General features: G+C 37.2%; 1 protein-coding gene across 2 annotated transcripts in view; it reads left to right on the top strand.

The window, feature by feature from the left end:
• Hepacam2 (HEPACAM family member 2) overlaps positions 1-5356 on the top strand; it is a 36706-nt gene extending 31350 nt beyond the window's left edge. The window contains exons 7-8 of one of the 2 annotated variants that reach the window (XM_026391556.2): positions 1642-1751; positions 5287-5356. In XM_026391556.2, coding sequence (XP_026247341.2) covers positions 1642-1751; positions 5287-5327 — 151 coding nt within the window. In that variant the 3' untranslated portion in view covers positions 5328-5356. Of the gene's footprint in view, positions 1-1641; positions 1756-5286 lie in introns of those variants that run through there. The other variant, XM_026391555.2, reaches the window with a different exon arrangement.
• Positions 5357-16686: the final 11330 nt, after the last annotated feature.

Genomic DNA, 16686 nt, shown 5'->3' with positions numbered 1-16686 from the left:
CTTGTAGTTGAATCTTTGAGGCTAGAAGTTTATTTGAAATAATGCACAATTTTATTCCTAGGAATTCATTGGAAATGAGTGAGATTTGTGTAAAAAAAACACCTTAAATTTATGCTTGTGAAAAATTATTGGAGCTATGTAAATATGAAGGACTAAAAAGTTTGGGATACAAGTTGGGAGGCCCTCTATTGACTCAAAATGCTACAATCCTCAAGAATTTGAAGCAGAGAAATTTAAATGCAACTCAGAAGCTCTCTTATTTGTGTCATAAACAGAATAACTTGATTTGGAGCTATGGCCATTTTCAAAGCTGAAAACTCCTGATGAAACGTCTGAAGTTCTTTAGTTGGTCATGCCAGGTGCTATGGGGAAGAAGTGAGAAATCAAAACCAACAACCATAGGAGGAGACTGGAGACCAGGATGGGAGGAGGAGTATCTGAGGGAGAAGTAGCCAGGATGGCAGATATGTGGGAAGATTAGCAGCCAATGCAATGACCTTACCAACAAAACAAGGGCCCACAAAACTAAGATTGCAAAATTGAAGGAATTAAGGAAAATAAATTGAATTGCTAGGGGTTTGTTTAGTTTTAAAGAAATCATCTCTTGGTTTATTGTGATGCATGCACAAATGAAATTACTTCTCTATCTGTTGTACATTTCACTGTCCACTTAGCATCTCTTTCAGGAGATGGGCAGAAAATAATTGAATGATATGAACTAATGTGTGTATTCAATAGTTTTAATATTCGGTTAAGTTATTGATCATCACTTTTATCTTAGCCCCTGCCTATTACGATGCCAAAGAAAATCAAGACTCTTTATCAAGTACAAATCATAAGTCAAAACTCCTCAGCCCCAAATGATAGGATAATTCACATATAATAAAGCTTTAGTAAGTAAAAGGAAAACAGGCAGTCTCCAGAAAAGCATGAAGCAAAAATGTTCTAATATAACCCAGCAAATCAAGTTGGGATGAGGTAGGGAACTCCTCAGACTTGGCCAGGACAGTGTCCTCTAGGTGGAGCTATGTAAATAAGGACTAAAAGTCAGCAGCAGTATTAATATACAGGATGGTTTTTACTAAATTCCTACTATTCTTTTCTCATTCACTCAAGCCTTTAGTTTTTAGAGCCCATTACTACATCCAAACCAAAATATCTCCCTTAATGTACTCCATATTTCTTGGTATTGTCTCTTGCAACATGAATAGGGATTTTGGCTATATATTATTCTTTTAAGCTACTTTTTCACATGGAATTGGCAAAGAGGGTCAAAGGTTAGCTGAGAAGATGTCATATAAGAGATAATATGTTCACTGGTTCTAAGCTGTTCTGTTCTGTCCTCTTTGCCATTTTTCCTTCCTATTATGTTTCCTGTATAGTATTGACAGCCTTCTTCTTCAATGAAGGGAAAAAAGTCATAGTTTTGTCAAGCTATATTCCTTTTCTGACCTCATAGCTTTGTTGCTGCACAAACCACCATAGGGTAAGTGCTGGAAATTGTAACAAGGAGGAAACAAACATCCTAGGTTCTAATTCTCTAATCATCACAACCGTCAGTTGTTTTCAACTCTATAGCATAGTGGAAAGAAATACTATTGACTAGTCTTGGCTAATTTTTTTATATGCCATATTTTCTAGATGCCAAGTAGGTCTATTCCAGCCTCCAATGGTGTATCAGGGCAAGATTTGCATAGTACAATTTACGAAGTTATTCAGCACATCCCTGCCCAACAGCAAGATCATCCAGAGTAAGTATGAATCTTCATTTGGTGGTGCTATGGAAGAGCTTACCTAGCATTTATCCTCAGAATTTATTGAAAGTCTCAGAAGAAAAATATTAAAACAGGAAATCATAGCTTCTGTACATTTGAAAATGTATAGACATTTGCCCATCTGAAAATAATTTGGAGAAATAAAACAGGCAAACACACAAATAACTTCTGGGACCATGACCTTGAGCCAGTGGACTAGATGCAGAGCTTTAGAATGAACTGTCTGTTGTGTACATTTCTCCCTCTCATGGTATGTCCCCATGGAATCGACATCTAGGGATGAAAGGCATGTTCAGGTCAGTTCTCAAGCCATCTGGTTATCTTCATAATTTCCCAGTGGCCATGGTAATATCAGAGCCAGGATGATCTGGCAGTAAAAATAGGACCAGGATTAAAAAGCCTAAGGAAGGTCCACAGCACAGACAGCATCAAATACCAGACCAAGAGGACTGGTCTCTCAGAGATGGCAAAAAACTTCTGTTGAGGCTAAAGTCAGGAAACCACTGATCCAGTTAAGCTCAAAGCTGTCACTAAGAAAGAAGTCTCTGTCCCCTCTTCATGATGGTGAAACTGAGCCCACAGTCTTTTGAAATAATGAAATGGACTATTTGTTGTAGACTGCAGCTGCCTGCAGGCATAACTGCCACAAATCATCTTCCATCATTTCTTTATTTGTCATTTATTGACTCTGAAAAGAACATCAATAACTACACCCAGGAACTTCCCCTCTGGCAACAGAAACAGGGCCAGCAAAGTAATTCATGCACACCTCTGGGTGAATACCAAAAATAACAGCTAGGAGTGAATGACTACATGAGAAATTATCTGATGGGGAGGAGACCCCAGTCCTGGGGAGGAATGGAGGAACTATGCAGTAACTTAAAGGTCATATAAGTGACAAGACACTTTAGAGGACCCCAGAAAGTTATCTGGAATCAGGTAAATTAGAAACAGATCTTGGTGGAACTAGAAACTAATGATTTGGGGGAAAAACTAGTTTAAAGCAATATACTATAACTCTAATAGACTACTATAAAATGGGGTATTATTCCATGATAGTTTAAAAATAAAAACTCTATGAAATGATATCTAACCCTCTTTACTCTCTGGAATAGAAAGTTAGGGGATGCTTTTTTTTCTTTTCCTTTCCTTTCCTTTCCTATTCTCTCCTTCCTTCCTTTTTTTTTTTTTTGATTGATTGACATATGACTACATATTTATGGGGTTTAATGTAATGTTTTGATCTATGTCTAGATTATGTCATGGTCAAATCAGGTTAATTAGCATATCTATCACCAGAATTTTGAAAGTATGTCTGCTTTAGAAGATTGAATTCAGTAAATTCACTTATTTTCTATGTATCTTTTGTTCTAAATACCTACTTTGCCCACTAGAATGCAAGCAAACCAAATGAAAATTTGGGGTTTACCCTCTGAGGTTCCTAAGTACCTAAATATGAAACAAATAATGAGTTAAAATTGTGAATATGGCAACTACAATTTCAGAACACAAAAGTGATTTGGTTACTTTTGCATATGAAAAAACTGAGTCTCTCTCTTTTTTGTGGGTAGAGGGGGCCTTACCAGACATTGAACCCAGGGACACTTAACCACTGAGCCACATCCCCAGCACTTTTTGTTTTTTTGTTTTGACACAGGGTCTTGCTAAGTTGTTTGAGCTTCATTGAGTTGCTAGGCTGGCTTTGAACTTGCAATCCTTTTGCCTCAGCCTGGGTTTATAGGCAGGTGCCACCATATCCAGCTTGATTCTCTTTTTAAAAAATCATCCTCTGAGACCAGATGACTTTCAGACATCTGAAAATAAAATCTTTAGAATAGCTTAAGAATCTAAAAGTTCATTTCAGAAAAAAATCTTTTGAAGGTGAAAAATTAAGCAGAAATGCTTTTCTTTTTCTATTTAGAATTTTTTAGTTATACATAACATTAGGATTCATTTTTAACATAATTATAAAAGCATTAAATATAATTTGCTCCTATTATTTTTTTCAAACCCATAAGGGAACATGCAAAACTTCAGTTAAGGACATGCTCCTATGAAAGGCATCAGGATATCAACTCCTGATCACAGCCCACCAGGGAATGTCTTCTCAGCTCCCTTGTCTTCTCACCTTTTTCTCCTCTTCTGAGACCTGTTTGTTTGTTTTCTTTTGTTTTGTTCTCGGTGTGTCTTTGTCTTCCAGTGGCTCTCTCTTCCCTTCTTTGATTCCTTCCATTCCTGAGTCTTCCTCTTGGTTTTTTAATTTTTGTTTGTTTGGTAGTGGGAGTTGAACCCAAAGGCACTTTACCACTGACCTATATCCCCAGCCCTTTTTAAATTTTATTTATTTTGACACAGGGTCTCACTAAATTGCTTAGGGTTTTGCTAAGTTTGCTGAGGCTGGCCTTGAACTTGCAACCTGCTGCCTCAGTCTCCTGAGTTGCCAGGATTACAGGCCTACATCACAGTGCCTGGTGTCCTCTTATTTTCTGCAAGACTTCAAGTCTGTGTTCCTTCTCCCTAAAATCCTTTAAATTTTTTTCTTTCTCTGTCACTCTTTTAATTTATCCAAATGGGAACCTAACATTTTTAAAAGTATTATTTTCTTTCCATACAGATTATGTTACCTACTATAAATTTTTAAAAAGAATAGTGTTTTCTTTTTTATCATCACAAACTGTTTTGCACTTATTTTATTTACAGTCAATTCACAGACATGTAAATAAGACTGAGTCTTTTAAGGACTCCTTAGTTTAGCAAGTTCCTGTTTGGTTGTTTAAACCAAAGACTAATGATCCTTCATAAAATAAACATTCCTCCATAGAATAAATATTGCCCATAGATGCAGAGACCATTTTTCTCTCCTGATTGCTTATGGTTTTTATTCTCTAGGTCCAATTAAATTCAAAGATCAATTTTATGAATAATGCAGGATTGCAGGTGGTTAGCAAACCTCTTCTATCCCTCACTCCTAGAGTGAATGTACAAGCACTGGGAAAGAATTCTAACTTACTGCTTTTTTTTTTTTTTTAACCTTGACTTCACAGTCACTTCTAGGGTAAAAAAGACAGCCAAGCAATTTCATCCTTTGCTTCTTAGACTATTTTCTTGAATACATGTGATTGTGTGCTAACTGGGCTGGCGTTTAACAAATTGCTAAATTGGTCATGTTCATATCCAAGTACTCAGCCCAATTATTTGTTTATTGAACTTATATTTGTATTTCTTGAAATGCTGTCTGTTGACATCATTAAGGGTTCTTGGCATAGTTTGTTTTGAACCCAAAGATAATTGTTATTATCTTGAAAACAGGACATTCAAGTAGGTAAACCTTGAGTTTCAAAAGGTAATTGTCTAGAGAGTTTAATGGTTGCTTACTCTTCATATTTATTAATTAAAATTTCACTCATATGATATACAACTATGTAAAGAAATAGAATAATTTAGAGTTCTTTTGCCTGTAGACTTGGATATTTATACAACAGTTCACATATCCCTTATATCTGTTTACCAGGTGAGATTTCATGGGCAAATCTGTACATTGGAGTGAAATAATGAAAGGGCATTTTGGAAAAAACTGTGGAAATATAAATTCATCTGGAATCAATGAAGAACTCAAACTCAATACCTTTTACTCATTACTTCTTTCAAATGCATATTAGAAGCATTTATTCAAATTGGACTGCAGATTTTCCAGCACACATACAATGTTTTACACACTACAGAAAAGTGGGAAAATATTTCTCAATAGGCATTCTTATCATGACGACTGAGAGAAAGGAAAAAATGAAGCTTCCTCATCACTCTTTTATATTAAATTTATCTCAAAAAGCATTCCAATCTGTACTTCTACTTTCATCAACATTGATGCTATCCTAATCTCACCTACAATTATGGATTAACATTTGTAAATTTTCCAGTAGGCTCTTGTTTTATTAAATTTTCATTACTGTTTAGATGGCTAAAAAATTTTCAATCGCCAAATTTATTTCTTGTTATTTGTGCCACAAAATAATAAGGATGGTTGTTCCAAAGTAAGACTGTGCCTTCTCCCTGGTTGTCAAGGGTGTTTTTGAAAAAAGACTTGCAAACATGCTTAAAGAATTACTTGCTGAAGCCTTGTTTTTATTTTGTTCAAAGAAAAATGGATTCAAATAAATTATTCTGTTTTTGCTTTTATATGGCCTTGATTCTTTATTTTATAGAGTAATACATTACATAAGTCAGATTATAGAGTTAGATTTCTTACCCTTATTTTCCAATGTACAATAAAATGTAGATTATAGAGAACTATTGCCAGCTAGCTGGGCTGGCAACCTGAGCTGGGTTCACAAGAGCTGGCCACATCAATAACTAAGAAAAGGGCAAAAGAAGTATGCAACACAGAGAAATACCTTTTGCTTGCAGGAATCAGGGATGGCTCTCGGCCTTAAGGGTCTGTTGGAAAGAGAGTGAGCACACCTGAAACCATCCCATTTATTGAGGGGAGGACATGCGAGAATGTTCAACCCAAAGGAGGCAAGGGATTGGGTTTCAGGGAGGTGTAGCCCAGTCTCATTGGGTGATGCCCACTCCCAGAGCTTCATTCCCCTGCCTAGTGGAGGTGAGGTCCACCTGCTTTCACACTCAGCAGAAGCCAGTTCCACACCTTCATTGCTCAAGGCTAAGGGTGCTGAGCTCCTATGTGGCAGCTCCTGATGGAGAACTATTAAAATAAAAAGTCTTTACTCTTACATTATAGGTAGGACTACAAATTGGTGCAACCAATCTGGAAAGCAATATAGAGATTCCTTGGAAAATTGGGAATGGAACCACCATTTGACCCAGCTATCCCACTCCTTGGTCTAAATCCAAAGGACTTAAAAACAGCATACTATTGTGATGCAGCCATATCTATGTTTATAGCAGCTCAATTCATAGTAGCTACACTGTGGAACCAACCTAGATGCCTTTCAATAGATGAATGGATAAAGAAACTGTGGTGTGTATATACACAGTAGAATATTACTCAGCATTAAAAGAGAATAAAATCATGGCATTTGCAGCTAAATGGATAGAGTTGGAGAATATCATTCTAAGTGAAGTTAGCCAATCCCCAAAAACCAAAGGCCGAATGTTTTCTCTGATAAGTGGATGCTGATCCATAATGAGGGGAGGAATGGAGGAATTTTGGATAGGGCAAAGGAGGGGAAGGAAAAGGGAGGAGGCATGGAGGTAGAAAAGATGGTAGAATGAGACTGACATCATTACCTTGGATACATGTATGATGATACAGTGTATAACCAGAGAAATGAAAAATTGTGCTCCATTTGTGTACCATGAATCAAAATGCATTCTGCTGTCATGCACAACTAATTAGAACAAATAAATTATTTTTCAAAAAGTCTTCTGGTTCTTTTTAGTTATTCATAACATTATGATTCACTGTGACATAATTATAAAAGCATATTAATTTGCTCTAATTCAGACCATAATATTTCCACTTTGCTTTCCCTTTTCCCTTCCCTTCCCTCTATTCTACTGATCTTCCTGCAATTTACTTATGAAGACCAATGAAATAGAATAGAAGACACAGAAAGAAACCCACACAAATGTAGTTAGCTGATACTAGACAAATGTGCCAAAAACATGATGAAGAAAAGATAGCCCTTTTAACAAATGGTGCTGGAAAAACTAGAAATCCATATGTAGTAGAATGAAACTTGACCCCTATCTCTCACCCTGCACAAAAGTCAATTCAAAGAAGATCAAAGAACTGGAAATTAGACCAGAAACTCTTCAACTGTTAGAAGTAAATATAGGCCCAACACTCCAACATGTCGGCCTAGGAACTGACTTCCCTAACAAGACTCCTAAAACATAAAACATAAAACCAAAAATCAATGAGTGGGATGACATCAAATTAAACTTCTGCACAGCAAAGTGAAGAGATAACTTATAGAATGGGAGATCTTTGCCACCTGTTCCTGGGGGCATTAATATTCAAAATATAAAAAACTTCACACCAAAATAAAAATCTTATTCCTTCATGCCTGATCACTTTATACAGAAGAAAAGAAATGATGCAAAACAATTTCTTTTAAAAAATATTTAAACCATACTGCTGCATTTATACTGTCCTTCTCATATGTTCATGGAAGGCTTGTTGAAAAGAAAATTAAGACTGTTTCACAACTCCTTTCAGGCCTTCTCTCTATCACACTTAATACTTTTCTATTGCAAAAGCCAATCAGTGCTGGCACAAATATTTCCTTCTGTATTTAATAAAATAAAAAAATATCTGATTAGAAAAGGAATTCATGTTCATTTTAAACATACTGCGTATACTTGGAAACACAGGGAGACTCACCCTAAGACAATTAAAATCTTTTGTCATCTTACCTCTCAGAAATAACCTGTGAGCATTTCCCTCAATTAGTTATTTATAATATATTCATATTTTTCCAGTTCCAGGAAGGATTTGTGGTAGCTTATATAAATGCATAATATAATAACAAGATAAACTACACCCTCAAAATAAAGTTGATATGAATTTAAAAAGATAAAAGAATAATAAGAGGCAAAGTTAAAGCAGAAATGAGGTTAGTGACCAGTGTGATGAACTCCCCTTCATCTGTGAGCTTGGCTTTACACTATGAGTAGCATATTCTGGCATATATCTAAGGAGGGGCTTCTAAGCTGAATGCAATTTGTGTTAGAGCCAAAGGAAGTTCAAAAGCCATTGCAGGGTCACAAGAGAGCAGGTCGGTATTGGTGTTCACCCATCCACCCATCCACCCCAGCTCCATCTGCTCCCCCCTCCTTCTCCATCTTGTGTCCCTCCTTCCCAAGGCTGTGGTGTTCTTGCTGATGCATCTCTGACTTTTCGGGCACACACTGTCTACAATGAACTATGGCTACATGTCTGTTTTCCCCTTCCTAAACCCAGCTCTGAAATACTTTAATGCACAATCTTTCTAGAAAAGGTAAGAATACGTTCATATGATTCCCAAATCAAAAGCCTATGGAAAATTTGCACCAAGATAATGTGCTCATTAGTTTTAGGTTTGGCTATTTCTGTGTATCACTTCAGAATTTCTCACCACAAACCACAGGAAATACAACTACATATTCATATTTTTTTCAAACTCACTTTTTCAATTACTTGTAATTCCTCTCATTTCTGTATCTCTCACACACACACAAAAAAGACTCCCTTAGTGCATGGTTCTGCTCAAAGCAGCAAGGAATTGCTGAAGGGAGAAATACGAAAAGATCTAGAATCCAATTAACTTTTGCCGTCATTGGTGTGTAACACCGGATGACTCACTGCTCTTTCAGTAAATGGGGATGAAAATCTCATAAATTAATCAAGGTTTCCAAGGGAAGTGATGAACCAAAACCCAGATGTTCACCTAATTAACAAATTAATCTTTAAAAACCAGCCTAAAGTTCTTTTCTTATTACTAAACATAAGCTGAGCCATTGCTAGTTTTCAGTTTTATATTACTGCTTCTAACTTGGAATAAAAACATATTCTTAGTGCTTATTATTTTAAAATAATATATTTCATGGATAAACTTTTAAGCAAAAATTTAAATAGTTACAAACAAAATGCAGTTCTCCTTGGTTTTCTGACATTTGTACTTCCATGTGAATAAGACGTTTTCAGTTAAACTACACACATATGCTCATAGAACCAGGTCCATGTGATTCTTTATTTCTACCAGATATGTGCTTTCTAAAGTTTGGTTACAATGATAAAAATTGAGTAATAACACAGTAGGCATGTAAGTAGCTATTTTACTGTATTTTATTAAAGTTTTAACTTTTTAGAAAGTTCTGATTTTCTGATTCTACATTGCTATACAATCATTTGTATTTGTATGTCATTCTTATATATTCCTCTTTGTAAATTCAGGCACCGGTGACCAAAAGGAGGCAGATTAAAAGCTGCTGAACAAGGCTTTATTGAGATTGGCTCCCAGGCGAGAGCCTCCAGACCAACAGAGCAGGTCCAGGGAAATCGCACCCAGGCTCAGCTGGATTAGAATTTTTGTTGGGTTTAGGGCAGGAAAGGAGGGCTTGGGACAAGAAAGGGGGGTTTTTAGGGTCCCTTGTCCTCTTGGGATTGGTCAGGGGATCTTGTTGAGATCCTTGCCCTTCCAGGATTAGTCAGGAGACCCTGCTGATTGACAGGTGATTATCACTGCTTGTATGTGGACGCCTGATTGGTAGTCCTCTTGCCCTCCCGCCGGTTGCCTGGTGCTTTGTTCCCTTAGCCACCCCAAACCAACTTAACACTGTCAAGTTCGTGTTCTAATATACATGTTTCATGAGGCAATAGGAAGAAAGGATATTTACTCTCCGCCTATGGACACAGATCTTGGATTTAGTCCTGTTATTCTCCTCCCTTCTCATCTAAAAAACTGTTTAATGCAATTACCATATTAACCTTGAAATTTATAAACACTTTCACATATATGACCTTCTGCGAGCTTCATGAGGACTCTGTGGCCTAAAACAAGTGTGTCCCACAGATGAAGAAACCAAGACCCTGGAGTAAAACGACTTTGCTAAAGGCACCAAACCAATGGGTGGCAAAGCTGATCTTTGAACTGCACTTCTGGCTCCAAGGTACCATGCAACATATCCTGCACATGCAAACCCCAAGTAGAGAAGACACCAGTGTATCTTCTGTCAGCCTTACCTTGGGAGATTTATTAGTTTCAAATACCACTGGGCCTTCAGTAATCAGTTTTTTTTTACTTTTTTTTTTTTTTTTTTTTTTTTGGCCTATACCTCAGAGTTTTGTCATTTGAACCTACTCCTAGGATGGATGACAATTCAATGGCTTGCCATCCGTAGAGGAGAAACTGGGAGGTTGTTTTCATACATGTGAAAATTCACAGCAGAGTTCTACCTTAGGTTATGGCAGATACTCTCTGAAGCTGTTGAAACAGTTCCTTAAATTCTACATAAACAGCTGTCGCAGGTGGGACTTCAGAGACCGCCCCCCCCAAGGAGGCCAGTTCTGCTGAGCATACCCCACGGCATACAGCCTAACATATGCACTTTAGACACTTTAGAACATAGAAAGTGAGTGTTTTTCTAATTGCACTGAGTTGAATTGCCTACCCTCTGAAATCTTAATAAAGACACCTGTAGGAGGCAAATAAATTACCATGTTTCCAATAACCGAGTTCCTTTAAGCTTGACTCTCAGGGTCACCTAATAACTTTGGGAACTGTTTTTCCTTGCAGTTCACTGAGACATTATTAAAATGTTTTGTTTTCCAACAAGTCAAGAATCATGATAGTGTGATTGTAGCTATAAAATTTTATCCTCATTACTTATAAAATAATCAATAGTTTATGACTCACAGATCACTGGTCACCAGACATTTTACAGATACGGAAACTGAAACAGACATTCCATCACATGGACTAGACAACTTTTGCTTTAATTTACCTCACAGTGACACCCTCCAAGAAGGTCAGGTATTCTTTTATGTTCTCATTACCTGGTATCGAAGCCCTTATGACACTACCACAATTATAGTGTAGGTCAATCATGCAGGAGATCATTATGATGCTGTGCTCTAAACAGAACTGTCATAAAAATTTGGAGGCAGCATAGAGGAAGAAGTGATTAATTCCTGATAAGGACCTCCAGGAAGTTTTATTATAGTGTGTGAGGTTTTTCAGGTCAAGAGAAGTTCACCAGCTTTAGAGGAAAGGGTATTCCATCAGGCAGCAAGAAAAAATATTTGTAATACATAAGGAATGCGTGTGGCAAGCAGATATGCAAAACAAGAAGCATATACATTGTTTGGGAGTTATTAAGGAAAAATACACAAACATGTCCAGTGCTTGAGAAATAAATCTGATTAGAAATTTATGCTCAGTTATGGTGATTAGCTATTAACTATTTTCCATGTACCATAAGATTGCAAAGAACTATGGTCCACTCCTATCTTCTAAGAGCTTGTAGTCTAGTCATAGAAAGAGATACAGGAGAGTTGATAATAATCATAGCAATATATTAAATTCAATATGGTATACCTACTGTGAAAAAAGAACACACAGCACACCATGAAAACTTGGATGAGGTCTTAAAATTGAGTCAGGAGATTCTAGGAAGCTGATCTGAACCTTCAAGGACAGGAGGAATTGTCCAGCTGAGGAAATGTGAGGGAAGCATTTCAGACAGAGAAAACTGCTTGGGCAAAGACACAGAGACAATAAACAGCTTGATATGTCTGAAGACTAGATAGAGAAGAAGACAGAGAATCAGGTTAGGCATGATCAAGGCAATACTGATAGAAGAAGCAGCTAGCATCTTGCACTTCCCCATGACACACATCACAAGGGTAACTGCATGCTCAGTGTCTCTCCCTCCTGCTAGACTGTAAGCTCCCCGTGGCAGGGAAAGCAGAGAAATATGTCTTCCTATATTTCCAGTGCCTGCACATCTCATCAAGCAATAGGAATTTGATGATAAAATCAATGAATGAAAATAGAGGATATAGGCCAGATCATAGATGAACTTGCGTGTGTAGTCAAGGCTTAGACTTATTCTCTAAGTGATGAGACATCAGAAAAGGTTAGTAATCATGTCGGATTTCTGTTTTGCATAGATCACTGTTTTGCATAGATCATGGGACAAAGCTGGGAACAAGATAAATAATTTGGGACGTCATAGATAAATAATGGTGAGGATGAAGCTCTGAGTGGGCTATATGGTAGCATTTGAAATACACATTTTGAGGATAAAGCTTGTAGAGACTCAGTAACCAGATTTGGGAGGCAAAAGACAGGGGACAGTCATGAATAGCTCCTACGTTCCCATCCCCAGTGCTTGATGATGCCATCACACACAATGGGACATGCATGCGGAACAGGACCAGCCAGACTGCATGAGGATGTGCTTAGTGCTCCAAATATAAATGTCTCATAGGCAGTTGTATGCAAGCTGCAAACTTCAAGGAGAGGTCTGAGGTTAAGAAATAAACTGGAACCATGTATCACTTACAATGTCTTTGACAGAGAATGATAGGCATCTCTGATTAAAGTTGGCCCAGCAATAATTTATCACTTCAAATGGTAGGATGTTCAAAGGAAAGATGGATTCTAGGATTGGCCAACTTAATGACTCCACCATACCATCCAGAACCCACATTCTTTTCCATCTCCCGGCTCTGGTTAGAGGATGGCTGCAGCATAACCAAAAGTTAAATCCAGAAGTTACATCCACAAAATCCAGAAGATGCAAACAGATCCCTTTTCTTAGGTGCGAGGAAACCTTTCCCAGCAGACTCCACTGGAGTTTCAGGAGGGTTCCTTACCTGTACATGACCTTCTCTAAAGGAATTACTGGCAAAAGCAATGGGACTAACCTTGATTGAAACACTACTCCCAATTTACTTCCCTGGAGGTAAAGATGAGGCCAACATCCCCAGAAGTACAGGGCTAGGAAGAAAAAGGGTGATTAAAACTGAGGGAAAAACTTAAGGAAATGAGGAACAGTATAAACGGATGTCAGAGGATGAGATGGTAAGCAAATAAGAAGGAAACAACCCTGGAAATACCAACCTCAGGAAATGAGAGGAGAGCCTGGGAAAGTTAAGGAGCAGGAAGAGAACTTGGAAAGAAAATTTAAGGATAATTTGGGCAGAGCTTAAAAAAAAAAGTGGCAGTTGGGAGAGAAAGAGAAAACGAATAGAAATGTTATGTGTCCACAAATAACCAAGAAAAAGGGTAGCTTTACATACGCTGGTCCCTGATCAGGAAAGTTCCTGTGTTGACAATGACCCCTTAAAACCATTTTCTCCAACATTTCCATTTTAGTGACATTTTATAAGTCTAATTTAACTCTTTAATCATAACTAACTATACATTATACTTAATATATAATTACATTAAACTATTTAAGCTTATGATTTTTCAGATGAAGAAATCTAACAAGCAGGAATTCTTGGGTTCAAATAAAGCCTTAGTTATAGAGGCCAGCCTGCCACACAATCATAACTGGATGTTAAAAGACAAATATATTTGCTTGATTCCAGAGTGATCAAACAACCTCTGACCGTGATCTAGTATCTCATGCAATGGAGAAAATGGCCTATCACCTTCTTACTGTTCCAACATACGTACTTAACATAAATCCATTTCAAACCTACCATCAAGAGTATCCCAATTCAAACAACAAATTGCATCATGGCCGCACATGAAAAACTCTCATTTCCCTCCTTGTCCATCTGACAATTCCTGTTTACTTTTGGAAACAGACAAGGTGCCATTGTCACCTTTGCTGACAGAGATAACAGAAGTGTTCAAGACTCTCTGTGGTCCCATATTGATGTCTACAAGACTGTTGGAGTCCTGGTCACAAGTCTATGCCCCCCCCAACACAACAACAAAAGATGAAATAATTTTAAATGAATGAAATATCATTTAGTTACTAGGTTGCAGACCTTGAAATAATACCAGCACAGTAGTGGTATGTAGGACTATCTAAAACCAAACCCTCTTTTGTGCCCACTTTTTATCTAGTCTGTAAAAGGAGAGGGTAGGACCAAATAAGCTCCAGGATTCCTAAAAGTTTCATGGCCTGTGATTTTTATTAATTTTCTAAAAAATATGTATATCTTCTTAGCAGACAGATATTATAAGGTCTGAATCTTCTACCCAAGGTACCGTCTGCTTCAATAACTGAACCAGAAACTGCTATCTCTTCATACTCTTAACTCCATGTAGCACTACTTAGTGTAAGCACCATCAAGTAATTACACACAGTGTAATAGTTTCTGAATAATTATTGTTTCAGTAAAATGTTCAAGCTTTTTTTAGTAGTGTTTTGGGATTTTCTCGTTTTTCAAATTATCCATTTGAAGGTAGGAAAGGAAAAACCAACCTAAACTTCTGTCAACAGGGGACCAGTTAAATAGAGTTAGGACCTTCTATAGCTATTAAAAGCAGAGATAAATCTGAATGTAATAACATGGGGGAAATTTCTGCATGTATTATTCATTAAAAATAATATGTCACAGATAAATTTTATGGTATGAGTCCATGTGTGAATGAAAATTTTATTTTTGTACACAAAGAACATATTCTGTAGCAACCTCAGGAAGAAGAAAGATAGTAGGTGGAGAGGCTTTGTATGTTTTATTTTACAAAAATGCGTGCAGTCATATATATATATATATATATACAATAAGAAAAAATTACAAAAGAAGAATTCAATGTTCTAAATCACATTTTCTTTTTTTGTACCAGGGATTAAACCCAGGGGCACTTAATCACTGAGCCATATCCCCAACCCTTTTTATTTTTTATTTTAAGACAAGGTCTTGCTAAGTTGCTTAGAGCTTTGCTAAATTGCTGAGGCTGGCTTTGAACTTAAATTCCTCCTGCCTCAGCTTCCAGAGCTGCTGGGATTACAGGTGTGTGGCATGGCACCTGGTAAAATCACACATCGAGATTGAAATTCTATCTGTGCAACATTGTTCTGCAATCACCCTTGTATGTAGACCACTTATCTCTTGCCCTTCATCTACCCTCCTTTTTTGTTCCCATTTTTCTTGTCCCTTTCCTCCTAGTTTTCCTTCTTTTTTCCTGACTTCATTTTTCCTTGTTGTATTCCACATCCCATGCTTTTAATTTCCTTCCTCCCTGCGCCCAGGCTGGATCCTAGAAAGGTGAAAACCTGCTAGGGTCAACAGATGACATTCATTTTGGGTGGCCAGACCTGGAGCCACCCAGATAGCAGATTTTGACTCTGTGCTTGGTGCACCTAAAAGGAACTGGACAACACAGGAAAACATCAATATTCAGAGAGTGACCATGGGTATGTAAAACGAAATTCTCATACCAAAACCAAAATTTGATTTATTAAAACATATGCATTTGGCTTTAATGTTGTGGCCACTTATCCTGCTGGGCTGTAGAAGGGAAGAGTGAAACCTGACTGGGCTATTGGATGTGCTGGTAACTTCCAGGTTAGTCAGCAAGGTTAGTGAAAGATGTAAAGTATTGCGGGGGGGGGGGGGCGGTTGCTTATTATGGCTAACATTCTAGGTCACTGAATTGAATTGAATCAAATTGAACTGAACTGGATTGTAAAAGACAAACCTGAGGTAAAGGTTTTTCATGGATTCACTCAATTTATTGGTGCAACATATACCAAATACTACCCAGTACTTAAAATATATTTTCCCTCTAAATAACTGAATGAAGAATTATCCATACTTTATACATGAAGAAATTGAGGTCCAAAGAAGCTAGGTAACCAATGTCATCAACTAATAAATAAATGTCATCAACTGATAAATAAATGTCTTTATCACTTTAAGCTTCCTCCCAGCCAAATTTAGCAAGGGATCTTTGTGGAATTATTTTGGAGGCTTCTTGAAGCAGTGTGCTTACTTATGGAGTTCCCAGCTAATTTCTCTGGAGTTAAGTAGTTACAGAACATCAATTGCTAAGTTGATCAGTGTTCAGATGGCCTCTATTTTACATAAGGAAACTAGAAAAAAAATGAAGACATTAAAAAATTAACAAGAATTAACAAGCTAAAATCAAAAGGAGGATGTCTCTGTTGGTGAATATTTAATGTATATACATGGACCCATTAATTTATGAACAGAAACATCTATACACACATTTTTACATGTTTAGTTAATGTTTCCATTGCAGTGAGGCAGACTACAAATTTTTTATTTGCAGAAAGAGAAAGATGAGTTTTCTCTACATTTCTGGAATTGGATACCTAGAATTTCAACTCCTGTCTCTCAAATCAAGCTGTTACCAGAACATCATTAAGAAACTTTCATTTATACAGAAACAAGAAGGTCCAGATGAAGAAGGTGTGAGTGTGTGTGTGTGTGTGTGTGTGTGTGTGTGTGTGTGTAATGTGGTTCTGAAAGGTCTCT

Source organism: Urocitellus parryii, chromosome 3 (genome assembly GCF_045843805.1).
Source record: "Urocitellus parryii isolate mUroPar1 chromosome 3, mUroPar1.hap1, whole genome shotgun sequence".
Taxonomy (NCBI): domain Eukaryota; kingdom Metazoa; phylum Chordata; class Mammalia; order Rodentia; family Sciuridae; genus Urocitellus; species Urocitellus parryii.
Note: the sequence above shows the minus strand (reverse complement) of the source record. Positions and strands in the feature narration are given on the sequence as shown.